Raw genomic sequence first — 20,622 nt, forward strand, 5'->3', positions numbered from 1 at the left:
CAAAGCTTAACTAAGAGCTAGTATGTGGTTTTCTTTAAAGTGGACTGTGGAGATCTGCACCTGTAGAATGAACACAAGTGGCAGAGGAAAGAAGAAGAGAAGGAAGTGAGCCAGATTGAAGAGTGATGTGTGAGAGGATAAGTAGATTGAATGAGTGAATGACTGAATACTTGAATGAATGATGTGTGAATTGTTTGTGTGTGTGTTCACAAGCGAGCAAGTGTGAAAACAGGACAATGATCAAGGGTGGAGCGGCAGTCACTGCAGTTACAGTGAGGGGTATAGAGGATCGCAAATAGGCACAGCGTATATGTAGGTAGTATGGTTGCTAGGGAAGCGGGACGAGGTGGGTGGTATGTATAGGAGGACGAAGTGGAGGAGGAGTACGAGTGGAGGGGAAGCGGAAGAGGTTAGGGAGAAATGGTTTAAGAGGAGGACAGGAGGAGAAGAGGAGTAGAGGAGTAGAGGAGTAGAGGAGTAGAGGAGTAGAGGAGTAGAGGAGTAGAGGAGTAGAGGAGTAGAGGAGTAGAGGAGTAGAGGAGTGTGGTGATGATGAGTATTGTGGTGAGTGGTTGTGGTGCAGGTGGTGAATGCGGCTGGTGATGGAGGAGTGAAGAGGGAGGAGAGGTTGGCGGTGATGTTGCTGGTGGTTGGTTAGTTGTGCCAGAGTGACGTTGATGGAGGGAGTGCGGACACACGGGACCAAGACAACCCAACCCAAGTCAGGAAGTAAGAAATGGAAGAAGCAGACACAGACACAGCAGCAACAACGGCAGTAGCAACAGCGGCGGCGGCGGCAGGAAGAGGAGGAGGAGACTCTGCTACTAAACAAACAAACAAACTGACAGAATAAAGGAGCTGGACAAGGACAAGGAACAAACAGCACGGGGCAGGACGAGGGAGTTGCCAGCCAGCCCACAGCAACCGGAGGAGGCGGAGAGGGAGACGGAGAGGGAGGAGGGAGGAGGGAGGAGGCGAATTCCCAGGCAGAATTTCGGTTGTCCTGCTTACTCTTCGTCTTCTTCTCCTCTCTATTAATGCCAATCGTCGTCCCTATCTATCGTCCTGCTGTGAGTGTTGAGCAGCAGCAGCAGCGGCAGTGTCGCTTGTGTTGTCGTTTCTCGCCTGTTGCTGTGGATTGTGCCAATGAGCATTTCTCCAAATGACTATTGGCATGCTAGTTACAGGTTATTTACATACAAGGTACCCGAGTGGTTGCTTTTTTTTCCCTCTTCTTCTTTTTTTTGCTCTTGTCTTGAATGATTTTTATCCATTCGCCACCAGCAATTCTACAATTCTATGAGATGAATGCAATATCTCATATTCAATAATACATATACACTGCCGAAAACGATTGCGCAAAAGTTTTCAAAACTGGTTGTTGAGATTGTTCAATGTTGCTCGGTTTCGTATCCCGTTATTCGCGCTGCTTGCCGTCCCTCCCCATCTCACCCACCTCGCATTTCTCCCTTCATTTCCAACCTTGGAAGGTTTCTCTTCCCTGGTACGTCCTCGATGTCACGCGGATAATGCCTGAGCCCTTGTCCCGAAGTGGTAGCTATTGGTGCCGTTGGAACTTCCCGCGACCTGCCTGGACGGATTGGCTCGGTGGCGCGCAGTGTCGGTCAGGTGAGGCCAACATACCCACAAAACGCCAGCGACCACGGCTCGCAGTCATGCCAAGACATTTTGGGGGGCGGCGGGTGGATCCTTGGTCGCAGCTCAAGGACAGAAAATTGGAGAATTCGAGAATTGAATAATTTCGATTTGTTGATATAATTGATATAACGATTCCTTGGGCCTTGGGTAGTCAATTCTTTACTAACTCCCATTAGTGTACCTTATCAGTCAAAATATATCACTGTAATAAAAAATATTTCAAATTATTCTTATTCTTCATCTTTAAAATTTCATTGATCAGTAGATTGAAGTAGAAGTTTATAAATTTAAAATAAATATCTGATAAAAAATATAAGGTTTAATAATAATTCTATCACATCTCAGTTTGTGGCAGATTGTACAGCTTCTAGTGGGTATATAGATGCGTGGTGATTGATTATAATTTTTAAAGTTCAGCATCCTCAAAATAGTGGCGCACTCACGAACGGGAGTAAGGAGGGCGCTTGGCACGGTTTTATATTTGCGCTTTCTTCTTATTATCTGTTCGTTTTAATTTTGGAGGGAGGGGGCCCGGGGAAGATTTTTATCTGCTTCAATCCATTTTTCTAATCTTCAGCTATGAAGCTTCGATTTTCGCATTCGTTTGCTCTTCTTGGTGTTGTTGCTGGGTGGACAAGAACGGGAGTAAGTTATGTAACTGTGTTCTTCTCAAAGCGATGTGGGTGAGAAGCAATTCTGACATATCAGTACCTTTCTGTTTGAAATCAGGGTACTGAGTTTGAGCTTGCTAAGGTAGTTCCCATTCTCAGTTCTCAGTTCCGAAGACTTAAATACTTCCTCTAGGGGAACTCATCAAGCTAAAGTTGACATTGGATATGTGCCTAGACATAGAGTGTGCACGACATTATCGGCCGCTTGAAGAGTGCCCCTGGCGGATATAAACATGTTGCCGATGACGGAGTTATACGCTCCTTCGGTCTAGATGGCGCTGTGGTTGACGCTGCAAGGCTGACGAATGCACAGCTCATGAAAACTGCCCTCGATCATTACGACCCAGATGCGCGGAAGCACTTGGAGGAGTGGCGTTGATGGTCACAATGTCTCGGACAGTCAGCTCTATGCACCAGAGAACACTTGCTCCCTCTCTTCGTTACAAATAAGACTATAGAAATGCACCTTCAGCAGAGTGAGGAGGAACAGCTCACCTTATTTGGACGGATCATGGATGGCCTTAGGAACCGGCGGCATGATCCTCCAAGTTCTGATGAATGCTGTTCCTATATTTTATGCCGTGATGACTTATTCTGTTGGCGATGGAACTGCCGATTTTGTCTTTTCTATGACCAATTCCCGAATGGCAATTGTCAGTAAATTGATAGGCGGTTGAATGTGAGCTGAGAGCAAGAACAACCAGGTACTAACACTTCCTTTTGTGGTGAACCCTCCGCGGACCCTCCTCCTTGATTTTATTGCGGTTGTTGAAAAAATTTTCCATTATACCCGAGATCGTAGGTTTCTCGGATATCGAGATGGAATAGAATTTAGGATATTTATTTTACTAAGATGGAGCTGGGTTGAGGTACAATTCTTCAACACAGCTTCAGCTCGCACCGTAATAGAAGCCAGAGACAAACTATTCTATACCGTATTTTTTTTAATGTTTTGTTTGGCAGGTAAAGGAAATAGAAAAAAGAAACACGCCCCCAGGAATAAAGAGGCCAATGTAATAGATATTTCAAAGTCTGTTCTTCATATATCATCCATTCTCTGTATGTATAAGAATGAAAGGGAGTTGATGATGTGGGTCAACAAGTTAGTTTTTGTGTTTGAATTTTATTTGGAAGGTTAGTAATTACTAGTTCATTGTAGGTAAGCTCACGTGGCATTTTAGCGAGCGTTATGCATTCATTAAAATTGTTATCAACTTTTATTCTGAGAATATTTTCAAAGTATAGACCCAACCACCAATCGATCAATCGATGACTAGTATACGAAAATACAAGTTACTTACAAAATAGAAGAAGAGCTGAATCCTGCCTACTAATTGACAGAATCCAAAAGACAGAAAGAAAGAAAGAAAGGGGATAGATAAATGTTCTGACAACATTTTCATGATACTACAAAAGACCCTTTGAGTCATATTAGCATTCTGAAAGAAGAATTTAAGAAACTTTTGGTCCAATCGGATAAGCTCTCTTCTTGAATATTTAAAAGCTAAAGATAGCAACTCATTCTTACTTGTTATCCATCTGTTTTATAAATCTCCTACTCTGAGCATATAATATTTAGTTATGAAAATTCCTACTTCGGAATGAAAATCATGTCTTCAAACACAAAGTTATAGCCATATGGGTTACACCCAGTATTCTGAATAACAGGACACTAACTATGATTAGTGTGCCACTAACGAGAAATAACCAGGGTGGCCCACACACTGTCACTCCTCTACGCAGCAGAATAAGTGGAAGCTGAAAGCTAGAATCAACGTACTGCACATAGGTTGTAATATTCCTGCTCCTGTACAACTACTAACCACCTGTTGGACAGAGAGTAGTTCTTCATGTCACCCGCTAAGCGCAGCGATCCGAAAATCCAACCCCACTAATTTTGAATGGGGGTTCCTTGTGGTTAGCGCGTTGCCCCTTTGGGTAGACTACGACGTTGTTGACCCGTCAAGAATTCGGGCGATGGGCACGAACAGGATGGAAGGACAATATACTGACTGGTGTGGTGTGGTGCAGCCCCGTTTATCGGCGTAACCAACCCCAAAGAAATCCAATTAGTTTCACTTTTGTCTTGTCCTGGCCCTTGTTGTGAGGAGAGATGATTGGAAAGTCAACAGAGGAGGAGGGGGAGGTGGACATGGCCATATTGCAATTTCAAGGTATATCCTGTCTTTGGGAGTGGTTACGACTTCTACTAGAAAAACACAGGCGTATTTCCCGACACAATACAGCACACAGAAGCAAAGAACGTGTTACAGCCCACACAAGAATACTAGTACTGATTGTGATGGTGGTTGTGATGGTGGTGATGATGGTGTTTAATTATTTATTGGTCTCTCAAATAACCAACTAATGAATGATCTTGAGGCAGGTTAGCTCGAGATTCTTGGGTTCGCTGTGCAATTGCGCCCCCTTCTCTGTGGGAACTTTTTATTTTGTTTCAAATCCAAAAAATCAAACGCCGACGAACGACTCCATCAAAGCCAGCTAGCTCCACCCACCCATTATTCCACCACGTACGCAGTGCAAACGAAGAGGAGAATACCCTGCGCGGTCACAGGAACAGTTCGTTTAGTGCTTCCCATCAAAAACCCAACCGGCCAATAAAATACGATGAAGTCTCTGGTGACAAGGAACTGGGTTTTTTTTTTTTTTAGCTTGAACCGGGGCGGCGAAATATGCCCGTCATCTCAGTCCCAGCCCAGCTCAGCCAGTTACCTCACCCCAGGAGCAAAGCATCGCTGCTGTGCCTAAAACAACTCTTGGGGCGGATGATGATGGTCTCACTGATCTGCTGATGCGAAAAGAAAAACAACCACAAAAAAAAGGCTTTTGTTAGTGGGTGAAACAATCAAGGCATTAGTATTATTACTACTATTATTCTTTTAACAGGATACACAATTGAATTGATTGCATTTGAATCAGATCGAAAAATGGGAAGAGCAAGTCAACCAGGCTGGAACAGACATAACTTCATAATGGTACTACTAGTAATAAAGAAAAATTATTACGGAGGACCATCTCAAAAGTTCTTTCTCATACTAAAAACACCACAAAAGTCTAATTTGAATATAGTAAGTGTTCTCTATCATACAATCTAGATACAAAATAATACAATTATACTTCTTTATATTCATTTTCATCTTCTAGCTCTATAATCTTTTGAATATGAGTATGAATCCACTCTATTCATGCTTGTATCATCTTCTGTGAAAGATTTTGTCAATACTGCTTTCACATCTTAATTTCTTCTGTCTGACTCTTTGATGCTGTGATAATCTATAAGCAAGCATCATGAATCCATGATCATCAGATTATTCATAGCAAAATATCAACATAATCATTTCTTAAATGATTGTACTTATAGTGATATCTATATCTGTGGGTACAGTGATGTGACTCAGCCCACAGCAGGTGTGATCATTCATCTCATCATCTATACATAGTACACTGCAACTGCCTGCTGCAATATAACACAATACATCTCTTGTGCGATTTTGTGCTTCATTCAGAGTCAGCAAGATTCTATAGAATTAAGGTCTGAAGAATTACTTGATCAGAGCATATATATCAGTATTAGAAGTCATCTTGACAAGTAATTTAATGAGAAATGAAAATATCATCTCTACTACGGAGTATGATGAAGCAGACTTGGGGGAAATTCAAGTTGGTGGTGTTATATAGTGCCTTGGCGGGTGCCTTGGCGGGTAAGAACTTTTGAGATGAACCTCCGTACTATTGTCACTGATTGTCATTTATGCAAACGGTGTGTGCCTCGATAAAATGGGGAGACTGGCGACAGGGGCAGATAGATAATTGGTTGGCTGATTTCCAAGGTTGCTTTGGGCCGGGTTATGCAGCTCAGCTTGGGCAGCTTGATGCTGCTGCTGACGGGCAGAGGGAACAGCGATGACGATGACGATGACGGTTCGTTTTTTGTATTATTGCTACTATGTATATATTAATCTAGCACTCCACCATTTTCCCATGCTGGGATTTCACTTGTTTGCCCCTGAGAGCTCTGTCTGGTTTTCAATTGAGAGGATTGAGGGAGAAATTGGGAACAGATGAGAAGCCGTGCTTCAACCATCTAAGCTTTAGTTACAGGTCTTGGGGTGGAGACTGGGATTCATGGGACCACCATGTTCCACACCTGTACCAAGATAATAATACACTTTCAGTTTTTGATGGATCGAAGGCCGTTCGTTAACTTGGAACTTCTATATTCATGGATGTATCTGTTTTGGAAAACCCATACTGGTATAACTACGGAATTTAACTTATTAATAATGCCCACACTGATTACTAGTAATAGATGCCTGCAAAAAATTGGTTGTAGCCATCAGGAAGCGAAAGCTGCCATGGTGTCCACCAGGTTGCAACAAAAAAAAAACGTCACTGACACACCAGTTCCTAACGTTCCCACCAAGATCGCTAGAAAAGCCTTGCTGCGACTGTCCCTCTTCTGCCCCGCTTGCTCTTCCCTAGACCCCTAACTTATCCGTCTAGCTACTGCAGCTGTTCGGCTAGTTCCTTGGGGAGGACAAGGGGGCTGAAAGAGCTGTCCCCATGCACTCAGGCATGAAAATCCCGGCTTTGAAGGACAACGCAGATGACCTCACTCCAACGTTCCCCTTCCAGTTCTTTTCCAGGAGTGATGAGCAGAGGAGACAGGAGAGGCTTGTAGCTGGCATTCTGGTATTCTTGCTGTTGAAGTTCTGGCTGATGATATATATGCCGAGGATCGGAGTTAACTAACCTGCATATATTCATACATAGTACGAGTTACTGGACTCGAGTGATGCTGTTTTGTGCGGTATTTATGTTTTTGCAGCGTTTCAAAACGCGTAATTTTATTTTTCTTTGTATTTTGCGCATTTTTCTTCCTCATCTTTTTTTCAAGAGCATACTATACAACCAGAGACCAGAATCATAGAATAGATGATATCTTATCATGGTATCAGGCAAATTCCTGTTGCCATTCTGGCTCAGGGATCGAAATCCTTGCCCTTGTATCAATTCTTTTTCTTCTTTTCTGTGTGTAATTTGACACAAATGGAATCATTCACACATCTTTAGCTGTTTCAAAATCCTCGAAAACTAAAGAAAGGAAAAGAAAGAAAGAAAGAAAGAAAGAAAGAAAGAAAGAAACGTTGTTTCCCATGAAGTCCTTTGTGCAGGTACAGGTTCGTGAGTCATATTAAGATGTTCATCCATTCATTACATCTGGGCATAACAAAATAGTCCTCGTTGTTGACATTATCGGGACCCTCTCCCCTTGACCCCCTTTTGGCCCCTTTTCATGTTGCTGAGTGGCCCTGGCGCTGAGTGGAGCAACAGCTGAAGATACCATGAAGTATGGCATCGATAATTAATGCAAGTGATAAGGGGCCGGCCCCCGCCCATGCCGATATGTGCGTTGGGAACTTGGGATTGGTGGCTGTTGTCAATGAAATGGCCGAAGAAAGGCACTTGGGCACTTGACGCGCATGGGAAGGAATGAACGGACAATTCTGAGTGGTTGGCGGCAAGCCGAGGGTCACCTCTGTTGTCCTGAGGCTTTGGGAGCCCCAGCGGAGTGCAGGATATAAAACTGGGAAAGGTATGTGTATCTTCTGCTCTAGGTAGGTAGTTATGTATGGGATATTCAGAATATATGGACTGATGATTGATGAGATGTAGATATAGAGGGTTTGATGAGGTTGGTGAGCTATTCGATCATTCGACTAAACCCTGAAAGCCATTCATCATACCAGCCAAAGTTCTCCTGCCCGCCTTAAAGCAGATTTACTCCATTCAGGATGAACAGGAATGCATCCCTAAATGAAACAACTGCCGAGATCTACGTCATGTCTAAGAAGGAGAACTGAGCAAATTAAAACAGCAATAGCATGCAGAAACGACGGTTCCTTATTCCTCTCCGAACACTTGGTGTAGTTATATTCTGACACGTCTACAGTTATATTATCATGCAGCCCGCCCGCCGCTATCGATCCTTTTCCCCTATCTAATTGGTAGTGGCAGCTCCAGATGCAACGTAACTGGCTTATCTCCATCATGCTGTACTGCCACTCAGGCAGTGGTTGGCTCACAGCATAAAATAACATACGTACTGGCAGATTGAGAGAACCAAGCGATCGCCAAGGGAAAATAAAAATTACTCGTCCATCCCGGCCAATCAATCACCACTTCCGTCATCGTTCTTACCATCATCCATCGTCACCGTCATCGTCATATCAACCCCCTATTCCGTATAAATTTCATGCTTCAGGTATATATATAGGTCGGATTTTAAATCCAACCTATAGCTCGACGCGGGCAACATTCTTCGGAGATAAAACAGGATTCCAGACAAACCTCCCCATTTGCTTTCTTACTTTCTGTATCTCTCTGCTTTCTGCTTCCCTACCTAGACGTCCCGTTTAGAGAATAAACTCGTATCATTCAATGACTTTATATGACAATATTGCGAGCAAACATATCAGCGGGAATTCACACCACCTTTTTTTTTTTTTTTTTTTTTTTTTTTTTTTTTTTTTTTTTGGATCGGGACGGGGGAAGGGCATGATATAATCTAGTACCCCCTGGATACCAACTTCTGATCCCTCCCCTCTTATTTATTCGCTTTCATTTCAACTTTATTGGTCCTCCGCCCAGCCAGAGTCACTAAATGAATTGAAATGCGATACTACCCCTGGGCTTGCGTTTGAATTTTGCCTGGACATTTCCTCCACCTCTTCGCCCTACCAACCCCCATTATTCGGTCCTCTCCTTTCACCTCCCATATTTCCCCATCTATTTCCTTACTCCTATTCCTTCCAATTCCGAGACGAGAATATGTAGGATGCAGATTGCATGCATGCATGCACGTCAGGTCCCAATTGAAATAATTCTGCCCGAGCTCACGGATTGCCTGGAAGCCTATCGATAAGGGGGCTGCGCGTCTGTGCATGGGATATTGCTAGGAGGCTGGTATGCTTAAATGGCCTTTCTGGATGCATGCAGTAGCTATAGTTTAGAGGTTGCATATTCCGGTTATCTTTAAGTGAGGAAAATGGAGACGCTTGGATTCGACGAGCGTCTCTCAGTTTTCGTCTAATTATGTTATATTATATTTTCTTTATTTTTTTATTTTTATTTTTTTTTTAACCTCCCCCTCCCCCCTCTCTTTCACAAATGGACATATGATTAATATAAAGTCACATATATAGAGAAGTAACCTAAATGTTCTCCCCATGCACATATATTGTGCCAGTTACAGCACAGGTTCGACAAGTCTGATATATACAAATGCAAATATATATATCATGAAACGGGTTGGTTGCAGCTGGGAAGTTCTATATATATACACCCCAAGTCATGAAGACGGAGGAAAATGTAACATTGCAATTCAGTTGACTGACTTCAGACGGCAATAAATATACAGCACAAAGGGGAACAAATGAAGGGATATCGGCTGTTAGTTAAGTGAATAAAAATCCAGCCCTAGGAATCTTTTCCTTTTTTTCCTTTCGTAGTTTTTTTTGTACTTCCCTACCCATATATTCTTACTACGGCTTGAGAGTTTCTTCTTTTATTTTGCGTTTGGGGAGTATTGATGCCATGCCGCCCGTAGGTAGTGGAATTCGTGGTTTCGTTTGGTGCTATGTTGGTTTATATATGATGGCGGTATGTGGTTGGCAACTTAATACCTGTTGCAAAGAGCCTGAGGCCTCTCCACCCAGTGTGTTGATTTTGCTCATTCCCATGGTATATATCTGGTACTTCCTCGTAGAAACAAGACGGGAGATATAGGTCAGTTTGCCCGTCGAAGGTGGGTTGGTTATTGGACTCGCCTACAGCGAATGAAAGCTCAGTTATCAAGTGCATAGATCTACGCGAGAACATCGATTGTTGAAGCACCCTTATTTATTACGAAACTGGATCCACGATTCTCAGTGCTAGTCATTCTTTTTTTTGTCTTGGTTATTTCCCTTTGCCTAAATTTTTGAGGGGTGGGTAAGTTAATAGTATCTGTACATGTCATAAACAGGTTCTTGCTCATTTCGTTTCCCGCGCCAAGCGCCTCATCGTATCTTCCGTATAGAACCACAATGCAAATGAGGGCAAAAAAGGAAAATGCATTGGGGGATGATAGATTTCTTTTGTTCCACGAAGCCGATATGTTGTGCATGAGATCGTTTTCCGCGTCGGCTGTCAGTAGGAACCCACAGCAGGGAAAGGGGGAGTGGTTCAAAACTTGGACTCTTTCAAAAACTCAGACGGAACCCCGGCCGTTGACATAAGGGATCAATGTGCATCAAGGAATATGTATGTGGAGGTGATGGGAAATGATGGGAAAATAGAGAACTACGTGGCCTGGCAAGAGCGAAGACAGAACGAAGAAGAATCATGAGAATAAACCGGATGCTTGATGCACATGTCCCAAACACAAAAAGTGAGAAATACATTAACGTACGCACGGAGGCGAAGCTAAACACGGGAAAGGGGGGGGAGGATACCAGCTGACGAAAGAAAAATCCAAAACGAATAGGGGAAAAAAGGGGAAGTGAGAAATAGGTGTATATCATATATATATATATATATAATGTCAGAGTGAACAGATGGAAATGAAAATTTTGAAATGGATTATATGTCCTCTTTATTTTGTTTGCCCTAGTCCCTAATCCACCGTCCCCAGGGAAAGGCTAATTCAAGCCATCTCGGATATACACGATAAGGAAAAATAACAAAAAGGAAACAAGGAAGCGGAGGAAAACAAAGGTCTCGATCATCAGATGTTTTGACAGCGGGAGGATTTCATCTCTGCGCCAGTCACCCACGTGCTGCTAATGGTTTCAGGAAGGATGGGTAGACGTACATAGGTCTAGATATGGATGAGAGATGAGAAATGGTGTTCACGGGACGAAGAGCGAAGATAATATAGAGCTACTAAAACACGGGATTGGAAGGAGAGGGTTGGTATGGTGGTGAGAGGTGTGAAGGGTGGTTCGGTGGTTGGTAGTGGGTAAAAGTGAGGCTGGGGTTGGTGTCGTTGGTGAGACTGTCGAGGGTTGCAATTGGGATATAGTTTTCCTGTTTTGCTTTTGTCGTCCAGTATCTTTGCCATCCATTTGACGCAATTGCAGGGATGCATAGGAGTTTGCAAGCTTAGAATGGCGGAGAGGGAACATTGGGCATCTCGAGGGATTCTTGCTGTTCCGCCAGCTCTTCCGAGGCCATTTCGAAGGAGACGGCGAGGCCAAGCTTGGCTTGTTGCTGTTGATTGGGTAAGGGGTTCTGTTAGCTGGAATATTCTCTTTCACTTCCGTTTCTATTTTACATGGCGCGTAGGAAACATACCTTGACTTGATCAATCTCTCCGGCAAAAGTGAGAGAGATAGGCATGGCGACGCGCTTTTCCAAGAGGCAACTCAGCTTGCCAGAACTATCAACCTGAGCTCGGAAGGTGGATGCTCTGAATTCGTATTTGGCACCGACGGTCGCGGTGCCCTCCTTGCGGGTGTCACCCATGAGTCCCGAGGGATTGGGGGCGAAGTTCAGGGTCATATCAACACCAGTCTCGACCTTTTCAGACAACTTCTTCCAGTACGAGGCACTGATGGTGCCCTGGGCTTGAAGCTGGGCACTGGCAATCCAATCATCGCCCTTGTACTTAGCACAATAGGACACGGCGGTTTCCGGCGAGACACCAAGGCCGTGTCGCTGCCATATTGCTTCGAGTCCCAATGCCAGGTTTGGTGTGACAGATTGGAGATAGCTTCCGACAAATATTCCGGTAAGTCCGCCTTCTAGGTACGATGGGTTGAAGGCTTTAAGGGAAGCGGAGAAGTCTGAGCCGGTGTAGTCGTTATCGATTTGCATCAAGCCTTGCGTACTTCCTGGCATTATCTGCGTGTTCGTTTTTGTAACCCATGCGGAATTCCATCTGTAGTTGGCTACGGCAGCAAGAGCTCCATCATTGCCGAGGTTTCCTTGCAAGAAGACCTTTTTTTCCACGGTTAGATATGAACTCCGATACGACACGCAACTGTGGAAAGTACTGGGAATATGCACAGTACGTACCTTAGGGGATCCAAACATAGAAGAAAAAGTATATGGAGGAAGGGTTCCTTGCTGCGAACCCATTGTGAAGGCGTGGGAAACGCGGAAGAGAGGAGACATGCCAAAGGCTTTTGTCAGGTCGGCGCGGAGGCCTGTGAACATAAAGTTGGATAGGAGGACATCCTTCTGAACTTCTCTGGCGACATTTTCTACGGTTCCTGGATTGGGCAAACCTAATGCTTGCCTCCGGGCGGAGAATGAGCTATATGCATCTTTGAGGGCGGCAGTCACAGGATTGTCCGAGAGAAAAGCAAGGGCATCGGACATTTTGATGGGTATCAAAAGAAGGGTTCAATTTCAGATAAAAAAGAGAGGGAATCCGAGGGCCGCCTCTACAATAGACAGGAGGGTGTGAGGCAGAATGTATATGAGTGTCTCAGTGGTAAAGGCAGCCCGCAGCAATGAAGCTATTCGCAGATGTAAAGACCTTTACACGGAGGATGTTGATATCGATCTTTTTTGTAGGTTCTTAGACAGGAAATTATTGAGCATTTTGATACGCTAGGACGGTTTTGAACTAGCGCCAAATTATCAGCATATCAAGCTTGGCATTCCTCATTCTTCATCCGGATCAACTTCATCCCATGATCTAAGGCAGTACACACACACAAGAAATCGAGATATAGACAGAAGGGTAGACGGGCAGGGAAGCCAATCTACGTTGCGTCTGCTGCGTCTGTCGGCAATGTCGCTATCGTTGGTTGTTGTTCTCGTCTGCAGATAAAGGACACTTTCGTTACTACTCCTCTTTGAAGCTCACTCACCACTATATACTACCCTCTCTGGGACCCTGCTTTAAATCCCATCAAATGACATATACCCAGATATATATACTTTTCATCCGCTGCAGCCTTTAGGCATATTTTATCAGATATTAGTGATCAAGGCCCTCTCCCCTTCCCCCTGATCAGCTCGGGATACGCACTGCTTCAAGCATGGACACACTCCTGTAAGATCCCCTACAGCTATGATTTATCTTAACGTACCTCTTCACGACTAGCTCTATAATTACTACTCTCTAACTAGCTAATTAGAACAGCAGACGTGGTGGCAGCCTCTCCCCTCTTCCGGAAAAAGTCTAGCACCTATGTCGACGCCATCCATGATCTACCAGAGAAGGGCGAGCTTGCCCCCGCTCAGCTCTACAGCACAGAGTCCGGTCGACTCTTCCACTCTGGGCGTATAGTAATAATCACAGTTGGCTTGCCAGCTAGGGGTAAAACGTTTGTCGCTGTTTACCTCCCTTCTTCTTCCTTTTTATTTTTGTTGATTCTCAAGGATACCAGTGGGCTGACTGATCACAATTTGGCCACAGACACATATCTGTTGCTCTTGCGAGGTACCTGAGATGGTTAGTATTTACATCCATATTTATTTCTGGATCAGTTTAGATTATGGTGGGTTTTAATACATATATAGGCTCGGTGTGAAGACGCGGATTTTCCATCTAGGGGACTATCGACGAGCAACTGTTGGGCCTGGTCAGGATGTTCCGGATGATTACTTTTTTGTCAACGGTGAGTTGACGCGGAACTATCACTGTTTTGATGCCTCTCCATATCTATGGACTGTCCTTTTGATTCCTGGTTTTACACCCCCCTTTTTAATCACCCCAGCCACTAAATAGGCCTTTTTGACCAATGTAAACTCCACAGCATCCGCCTCGTCCGTCCTCCTCAGGCAAAAAATCGTGAAAAAGTGTAGAGAAGACATTTATCATTTTCTAAAGCACGAAAATGGCCAGATTGCCATTTACGACGCTGTGAATCCAATTGCTGCTGGTCGTCGATCGCTAGCTAAGGAATTCGCCAAGCACGATATTGACGTAAGTTCCTGAAAAGCCACCATCCATCTCCTGTCGGATGAACAGCCTTACTAACATCCACTTGAATTTTAGACACTATTCATTGAATCGCTGTGTGATGATGAGAGAATAATCGAAGAAAATGTGCTAAGTGTTAAGATATCTTCTCCGGACGTATGTGGTAGCGTCATTACATGTTCCCATGCTTCACCTGGTGTAGTTTGCTGAGTTTTCTTCCCAACGACAGTACGTCGGCTGGGACCCGAAGGATGCTGTGAAAGACTATCTGGCGCGAATCTCGGCACGGATACCGCAGTTTCAAACTATGAATGAACCGGAACTAAATTATATCAAGGTTGGCAATTACACTACCCTCTCTTTTCCACCCACCTCTTAATATGTTTTCTATACGGGAAAATGAGGATCAAATTGACACAAAATAGATGATTAACGCCGGCGAGCGCATGATGATCAATAACCGCACATTCGGCTATTTGCACCATCGGATCGTTTTCTACCTTCTCAATTTACACATCAAATCACGGCATACGTACTTCGTGCGGGTAAGCGTTAAACCCCTTTTTTCTCCTGAAATATAAATTTGATTGACATGGAAAACTATTCAGGCTGGAACCTCCCGGGACCCAGACTCCTACAAAGCAGACGCACCCCTCTCCGAACAAGGCCTGGACTACGCGCGTAAAATGACGGAGCGACTGCTGCAGCATCGCGAATCAGAGAGGCAGGCGCAGATTATTAACCAGGATGGTGATGATACCGATGCGGAGTTGAAACCACTTATGGTGTGGACATCCACTCGGCGCCGGACAGTGGAGACTGCTCAATTCCTGCTCAAACTGGGCTACAAAGTACGCCATCGGTCACAAATGAGCCAGTTGAACCCGGGTGTTTGTGAGAAGATGTCCGAGAGGAGAATTCGGATGGAATATCCTGACGAAGTTGCGAAGCATGAGCTGGATCCATATCATCATCGGTACCCGCGGGCCGAGTCGTACCATGACCTCGCAGTGCGTCTTGAGCCGATTATTCTCGAACTTGAACGGGAGCGGAATGACCTGCTCATCATTGCGCATGAGAGTGTCTTGCGTGTGTTATATGGATATCTGATGGCGTGTAATGCGGCCGACATTCCGTTTCTGTCATTTCCGCGCGATGAGATTATTGAGGTATGTGCAACAACTTGCTCCTTTTCTAAACCATTCTGACAATACTATAAACAAATATTTCTATACGAGTACCATCTAAATGTTAAATATAGATCATCCCAGCAAGCTACAACAACAAGGCAAACCGAATTCATATTCCTGATCTCCCGCCAGAGATTATCCCCGCGTCACCAGAGGGTATCAAAATCCCTGTTCCACCGAGTGGAGTTGTATCACCGATGCCTGGCTGGTTAGATGGATGCGAAAATAGGAATAGTACAGTCGATGGCGGTGGTGCTGAAGGTAGTGGTCTCGGAACCGCAGGGCTGGGCATCCCGCGTGGAGCCACTCCATCAGCTGGGTTTAGGCCGTCGCGAGACGGAGAGAAGATTTTGCAACATCATGCGGAGGATGTTGTTTAGAGTTTAGAGCTTGTTGATATGAGTGTCCTTCTTTTGTTATGATGAAAGTCATTGAGTTATGACATATGTCGACCTATATTGTGGTCGGCTTTTCCACGCTTTTGTTTTATGCCTGATGCCTCATGCCTGAAGTCTGATGTCTGACCTGGATATTCCTTCTCTTCTCTTCTTTCGTGCTTGGACAGTTTCAACGACTATCCAACCCTCCGTCGTTTCGTTTCGTTTCATTTGGATTGGATTGGATTATAAAATAGGAATAAACAAAACATAGCAATTCCCTCCTCTTACTCCAACAAATTGATATAAATTACCTCGCTCGCTACCCGCCGTGCAACGTAGAAACGAATAATATATTATCCCCCTGCTGAATCTGATACTTCTCCTCCCCTTCTAATTCCCAGTCGGCATCGTTTATCAGGACGAGGATTCCGGGTCGTCTAAGTTGGCATATATATAGGGAATTTGATCCCGCCAATACATTAGCAAAAGTCCCAATATCAATGACAACCCTGACGCCTGCACCCGATAACCAACTTACACAGCCCCGTCAACCACAAATAATTCCTGCCGTTTATCCTCCATGACATTTTCTATCAGGTAGTGGACTAGGGAGGCTACGGAAGTCGGCTCAGGCTCTCCGGTCGAGGGGGACGGGTATGTGGCGGGAATGGAGAGAGTGTGTTTCCGTGTATTATTGAAGATGGCTTCCAGGCCGCCGCTGTACGAGGATCACGGTATGGGTAGGGGTTAGCTTGTGGGTGGGGAGAGCGAGACGTGGGTAGAAACGTACGTGAATTCAACGGTGATGGTGAGGAGCTGGGAGGAAGAAGAGAGAGACGGGCTGGCTATGGAGCCCATGGCTTTGATGTATTTGAGGAGTATATCTATGAGAAATCTTAAGGTAAATATAGGTCTTAAGGTGGTAGAATTATTCGTTGATGTTGGTGTAAATATGTGATGGTTGGAGTGTTCGCTGCGGGGAAAATCAATATTTTTTTTTTTTGGAAAATCTTATCTTATCAGCAAGAAGGCTTGCGAAATTCGCAACGCCCAACCCAGTCAAACGAACTACAATAGCTAATCAACAAACACATGGAAATATAAGTAGTAAATCATCATTTGCTAGGCAGCCAATATCCAGCTGGCAGTGCCATGGCCCCCTCAACCCTCACCGCCCGCACCGAATACATCTCCGTCGGCGGCAACAGACATCCCAGTGCCGCAGACTGGGACAAACACACGGGCATCCTTGCTTTCGGTGCTAATAACAATGTTGCCCTCTGGGATCCTACTGTATGCGCTTACTACCCGCTACTTGAGTCATTCGCAATGAATATAATAATGTAGTAGATATTCTGGTGATTAACTTTTTTCCTTTTGGTGCGCGAATAGGATAAATATCAAACAGGGGTATATGAACTATTGACCGGCCATACCGATGAAGTCAACGCGGTCAAATTTTACACACTTCAATCTTCAGATTGTGGCTCGTCTCACTTTCTCCTCACTGGCTCTACAGATCGGACGATAAGGGTATGGCGGCGGGGGGACGATAAGTCTATTATAACCTCTACGCGACCCTCATTTTCTCAAGTTGCAACTGTCCACGGCCACGAAGGCTCGATAAATTGTATCGCCGTCACCTGCGGGTCTGAATTGTTTGTATCCGGTGCGGCGGATGGGACAGTGCGGGTGTGGAGACTTAGAGAGATTAAAGGGAACACTGATGATGATGCTGGTGCTGCTGCTCCTACAATAGACTGCCAGTTGATACAGACGATCACGCTGAGGCCGAGATTCTTCGCGCTGGCGCTTGCATTAAGGGTGCTTGATGGGAAAAAAGGGGGGGAGAAGAAGGATGCTGAATCTGCGCCATCTGTAGTCCTGGCTGTGGGTGGGACGAGGACCACCATACATATATATGTTCTGCAGGAAGGGAGAGGCGATACAGAGGCTGAGGGACATCAGTTCGAACTTAAAGCTAGCCTTACGGGCCATGAAGCATGGGTGAGGTCTCTCGCTTTTACGGAGATTGATGCTGGGAAGAGTCAATCGCAATTGCCTGATTTATTTCTTGCGTCTGCCAGTCAGGATAAATACATTCGTCTCTGGCGCATTCATGCAGGCGATGATGTTGCCCCGGCTCGAAATGGAGATGATGATGAAGGGGCAATATCGGCACGGAACCTGGAACAGACTCTTTCTAACAAAGCGCATGAATTCGAGGCGAGCGGGTCGAAGTATTCGATTACATTTGAAGCTCTCCTTTTCGGCCACGAGGACTGGATATACACTGTCGCGTGGAACTCAGACCCTAAAAACCCAAAACTCCTCTCTGCCTCAGCGGATAACTCGCTCGTTATCTGGGAGTCTGACCCGGTATCTGGTGTCTGGTACTCTGCCGCACGGATGGGTGAGATCAGCGCTCAGAAGGGATCTACGACTGCCACAGGTAGCATCGGTGGATTCTGGATTGGCCTCTGGTCGCCCCTTGGTGAGAAGGTGGTCAGCCTAGGCCGCACAGGTTCCTGGCGGCTTTGGCGATATGAGAACGAAATGGATTTGTGGGTACAGAATATCGCTGTTACCGGCCATGTACGGTCAGTTAATGGAATTGAATGGGAGCCCACGGATGGGGGATACCTGTTCTCGACTAGTTCAGATCAGACTACGAGGCTACATTCGAGATGGAAGCATGGTGATAAAGATGGCGGTTGTTACTCTTGGCATGAATTTTCCCGCCCGCAGATCCATGGCTATGATCTCAACTGCATCGCTTCATTGGGGCCATGGCGCTTCGTTTCCGGCGCTGATGAAAAGCTGCTTCGAGTCTTCAACCAGACGAAGGCAATCGCAAACCTCCTCGAGAGGCTAACCGGCTTCACCGGCGGAGCGAAGCCAGCCGACATGCCTGACGCCGCCAACATACCAGTCCTCGGCCTCTCCAACAAAGCCGCTGACGACGACGTAGATCTCGGTGACGACGGAGAAGGAGACGTTATCCAATCCCACTCAGACCCAAAACCAAGCACAGAAACCTCTGCCCTTCACCTCCCCCACCCACCTCTCGAAGACCATCTCTCAAAATACACACTTTGGCCGGAGCACGAAAAGCTCTATGGCCACGGCTACGAAATATCTGCTGTGGCTACTAGCCACGACGGCACACTCATCGCCTCAGCTTGCAAGGCCAGCTCGCTGGACCATGCCGTGATACGCTTGTATGACGCGGCGGCGACGACATGGCATGAGATCAAGCCACCGTTGGCGGCACATTCATTGACCGTTACTTGTTTGAGGTTTTCGGCGGATGATAGGTTTCTTGTTAGCGTGGGAAGGGATAGGCAGTGGGCGGTTTGGAGGCGGGAAGGCAGTGGGGATGGGAAGAGAGATGTTTTTAGATTGTTGTGTGCAAACCCGCGAGCTCATGCAAGGATGATTTTGAGTGCAAGTTGGGCGCCAATTATGGAGAGGAGTGTACCTAGGGCATTCGCGACGGCGGGGCGGGATAAGACTGTGAAATTGTGGATGCAGGAACAGGATCAGGATCAGAGAGGATCTTTTACGTGTAAAGCTACCATTTCGCTTCCCAGTCCCGTCACGGCTATTGATATTCTACCGATGGTTATTGGTGGAGATCGGATTTATCTTGCCGTTGGTTTGGACACAGGGCGGATTAGCGTACATGCATTAGCGATTGATGGGCTTGGGGAGGCTCAGGAGGTGATGGCATTGCCAGCGTTAGAGTGTCCGTCGAAAGCAATCACACAGGTGGCATGGAGGCCGGTTGGTGTGGAAGGAAAAGAAGTGAATGAAGTATACGAGCTTGCTCTTGCGAGTGAGGATAGTTCTGTGAGGGTGATTCGGATTTCGGATCTGTGGCCATAGTCAAAGGGGACATGTTGGGGTAAATATATGAATAAATGAATGTGTTGTATGTACTGTACCCGCAAAATACACTATAGAGATATGAAGAATATGAATCTTTTGCGTCTATCCTTTGGCGTTGAGGCCCGCTTGATAAAGCTGTAGAAAAACGCCTCACCGGTTATCAGAACCCAAAACCCCAAATATATGATCATCATATCATGAACTGATGGTGGTTGAACTCGCTCCGCAAAACGTTCCGAATGCAAATAAAACATGGTATGCGCCATGACACATAAATGTAATGAAGAAGTGCAATGCACATGTCCTCTATGCTGCAAATTCACAATTCAACCGCGATCTTCTTTCCCTCTCCTGGTAGACCTGGGCGCGGTCCTCGCTCCCTCAAATCTCTCTTCAACCACTCCAACACCACCTCCCCCAACCGACTATCCTCCGACGGCGAAGCCAGCCTGCCCACCTGAAATTTCTCAACGGGACCCCAATCTCTCACCCGGCCTAAATGCATGTGTACCAAGTGCGTCGGCCACCTGGCAAGATTATCCAAGATATGCGTAGCATACACAATCGTACACTCCCTCTCCTCCGTCTCCCGCTTCAGAAATCCCAGAAACTCACTCCGGCTCAACAGATCCAGATCCGCCGTGATTTCATCCAGTAAGAGGAGGGTCCAGGGCCGCAAAAGACCCATGGCAAGTTGCACACGGCGGCGTTCCCCATCTGAGACTGCGTGCATGTGCCAGTTGAGGTCTATATCGAGTATTTGAATGAGTTGGTCGCGGCGATCTGGGTAGGCGTCACCGCCGACGGAGGCTAGGAGGGTGGGCACATCTATGTCCGTGTGGACTATTGGGTTTAGGACCCATTCCACGCCCAGGTAGGTTACGCTTTCG

The 20,622-nt window shown here is 45.7% G+C and overlaps 8 protein-coding genes across 8 annotated transcripts; 4 read left to right on the top strand and 4 right to left on the bottom strand.

The window, feature by feature from the left end:
• Positions 1 to 236: 236 nt before the first annotated feature.
• On the top strand, positions 237 to 1,166 carry HCBG_09152 (uncharacterized protein; the record flags this gene model as incomplete). The annotated part of the gene is made up of 3 exons (XM_045436201.1): positions 237 to 272; positions 584 to 653; positions 856 to 1,166. The coding sequence occupies 3 exons, from the start codon at positions 237 to 239 to the stop codon at positions 1,164 to 1,166; spliced, it is 417 nt and encodes a 138-aa protein (XP_045283068.1).
• A 5,033-nt stretch (positions 1,167 to 6,199) lies between these two features.
• On the top strand, positions 6,200 to 7,196 carry HCBG_09153 (uncharacterized protein; the record flags this gene model as incomplete). Its single annotated transcript, XM_045436202.1, has 4 exons — positions 6,200 to 6,272; positions 6,527 to 6,546; positions 6,876 to 7,043; positions 7,125 to 7,196. The coding sequence occupies 4 exons, from the start codon at positions 6,200 to 6,202 to the stop codon at positions 7,194 to 7,196; spliced, it is 333 nt and encodes a 110-aa protein (XP_045283069.1).
• Positions 7,197 to 7,604: 408 nt separating this feature from the next.
• Positions 7,605 to 8,580, bottom strand: HCBG_09154 (uncharacterized protein; the record flags this gene model as incomplete). Its single annotated transcript, XM_045436203.1, has 2 exons — positions 7,605 to 7,963; positions 8,553 to 8,580. The coding sequence occupies 2 exons, from the start codon at positions 8,578 to 8,580 to the stop codon at positions 7,605 to 7,607; spliced, it is 387 nt and encodes a 128-aa protein (XP_045283070.1).
• Positions 8,581 to 10,768: 2,188 nt separating this feature from the next.
• Positions 10,769 to 12,873, bottom strand: HCBG_09155 (mitochondrial import receptor subunit TOM40; the record flags this gene model as incomplete). Its single annotated transcript, XM_045436204.1, has 3 exons — positions 10,769 to 11,603; positions 11,688 to 12,332; positions 12,411 to 12,873. The coding sequence occupies 3 exons, from the start codon at positions 12,714 to 12,716 to the stop codon at positions 11,496 to 11,498; spliced, it is 1,059 nt and encodes a 352-aa protein (XP_045283071.1).
• Positions 12,874 to 13,057: 184 nt separating this feature from the next.
• HCBG_09156 (6-phosphofructo-2-kinase/fructose-2,6-bisphosphatase) lies at positions 13,058 to 16,162 on the top strand (the record flags this gene model as incomplete). Its single annotated transcript, XM_045436205.1, has 9 exons — positions 13,058 to 13,398; positions 13,484 to 13,672; positions 13,765 to 13,800; positions 13,869 to 13,966; positions 14,105 to 14,274; positions 14,347 to 14,427; positions 14,501 to 14,608; positions 14,880 to 15,440; positions 15,533 to 16,162. The coding sequence occupies 9 exons, from the start codon at positions 13,385 to 13,387 to the stop codon at positions 15,839 to 15,841; spliced, it is 1,566 nt and encodes a 521-aa protein (XP_045283072.1).
• Positions 16,161 to 16,699, bottom strand: HCBG_09157 (uncharacterized protein; the record flags this gene model as incomplete). Its single annotated transcript, XM_045436206.1, has 3 exons — positions 16,161 to 16,278; positions 16,380 to 16,559; positions 16,632 to 16,699. 3 exons carry the CDS (start codon positions 16,697 to 16,699, stop codon positions 16,161 to 16,163), a joined length of 366 nt encoding a protein of 121 aa, XP_045283073.1.
• Positions 16,700 to 16,993: 294 nt separating this feature from the next.
• HCBG_09158 (RNA polymerase II 90 kDa subunit) lies at positions 16,994 to 19,783 on the top strand (the record flags this gene model as incomplete). The annotated part of the gene is made up of 2 exons (XM_045436207.1): positions 16,994 to 17,134; positions 17,234 to 19,783. The coding sequence occupies 2 exons, from the start codon at positions 16,994 to 16,996 to the stop codon at positions 19,727 to 19,729; spliced, it is 2,637 nt and encodes an 878-aa protein (XP_045283074.1).
• A 268-nt stretch (positions 19,784 to 20,051) lies between these two features.
• HCBG_09159 (CCR4-Not complex subunit Caf16) lies at positions 20,052 to 20,420 on the bottom strand (the record flags this gene model as incomplete). The annotated part of the gene is made up of 1 exon (XM_045436208.1): positions 20,052 to 20,420. One exon carries the CDS (start codon positions 20,418 to 20,420, stop codon positions 20,052 to 20,054), a length of 369 nt encoding a protein of 122 aa, XP_045283075.1.
• Positions 20,421 to 20,622: the final 202 nt, after the last annotated feature.

The sequence above is a fragment of the Histoplasma capsulatum genome, assembly GCF_000150115.1.
Source record: "Histoplasma capsulatum G186AR genomic scaffold supercont2.22, whole genome shotgun sequence".
In the NCBI taxonomy this organism is placed as follows: Eukaryota; Fungi; Ascomycota; class Eurotiomycetes; order Onygenales; family Ajellomycetaceae; genus Histoplasma; species Histoplasma capsulatum.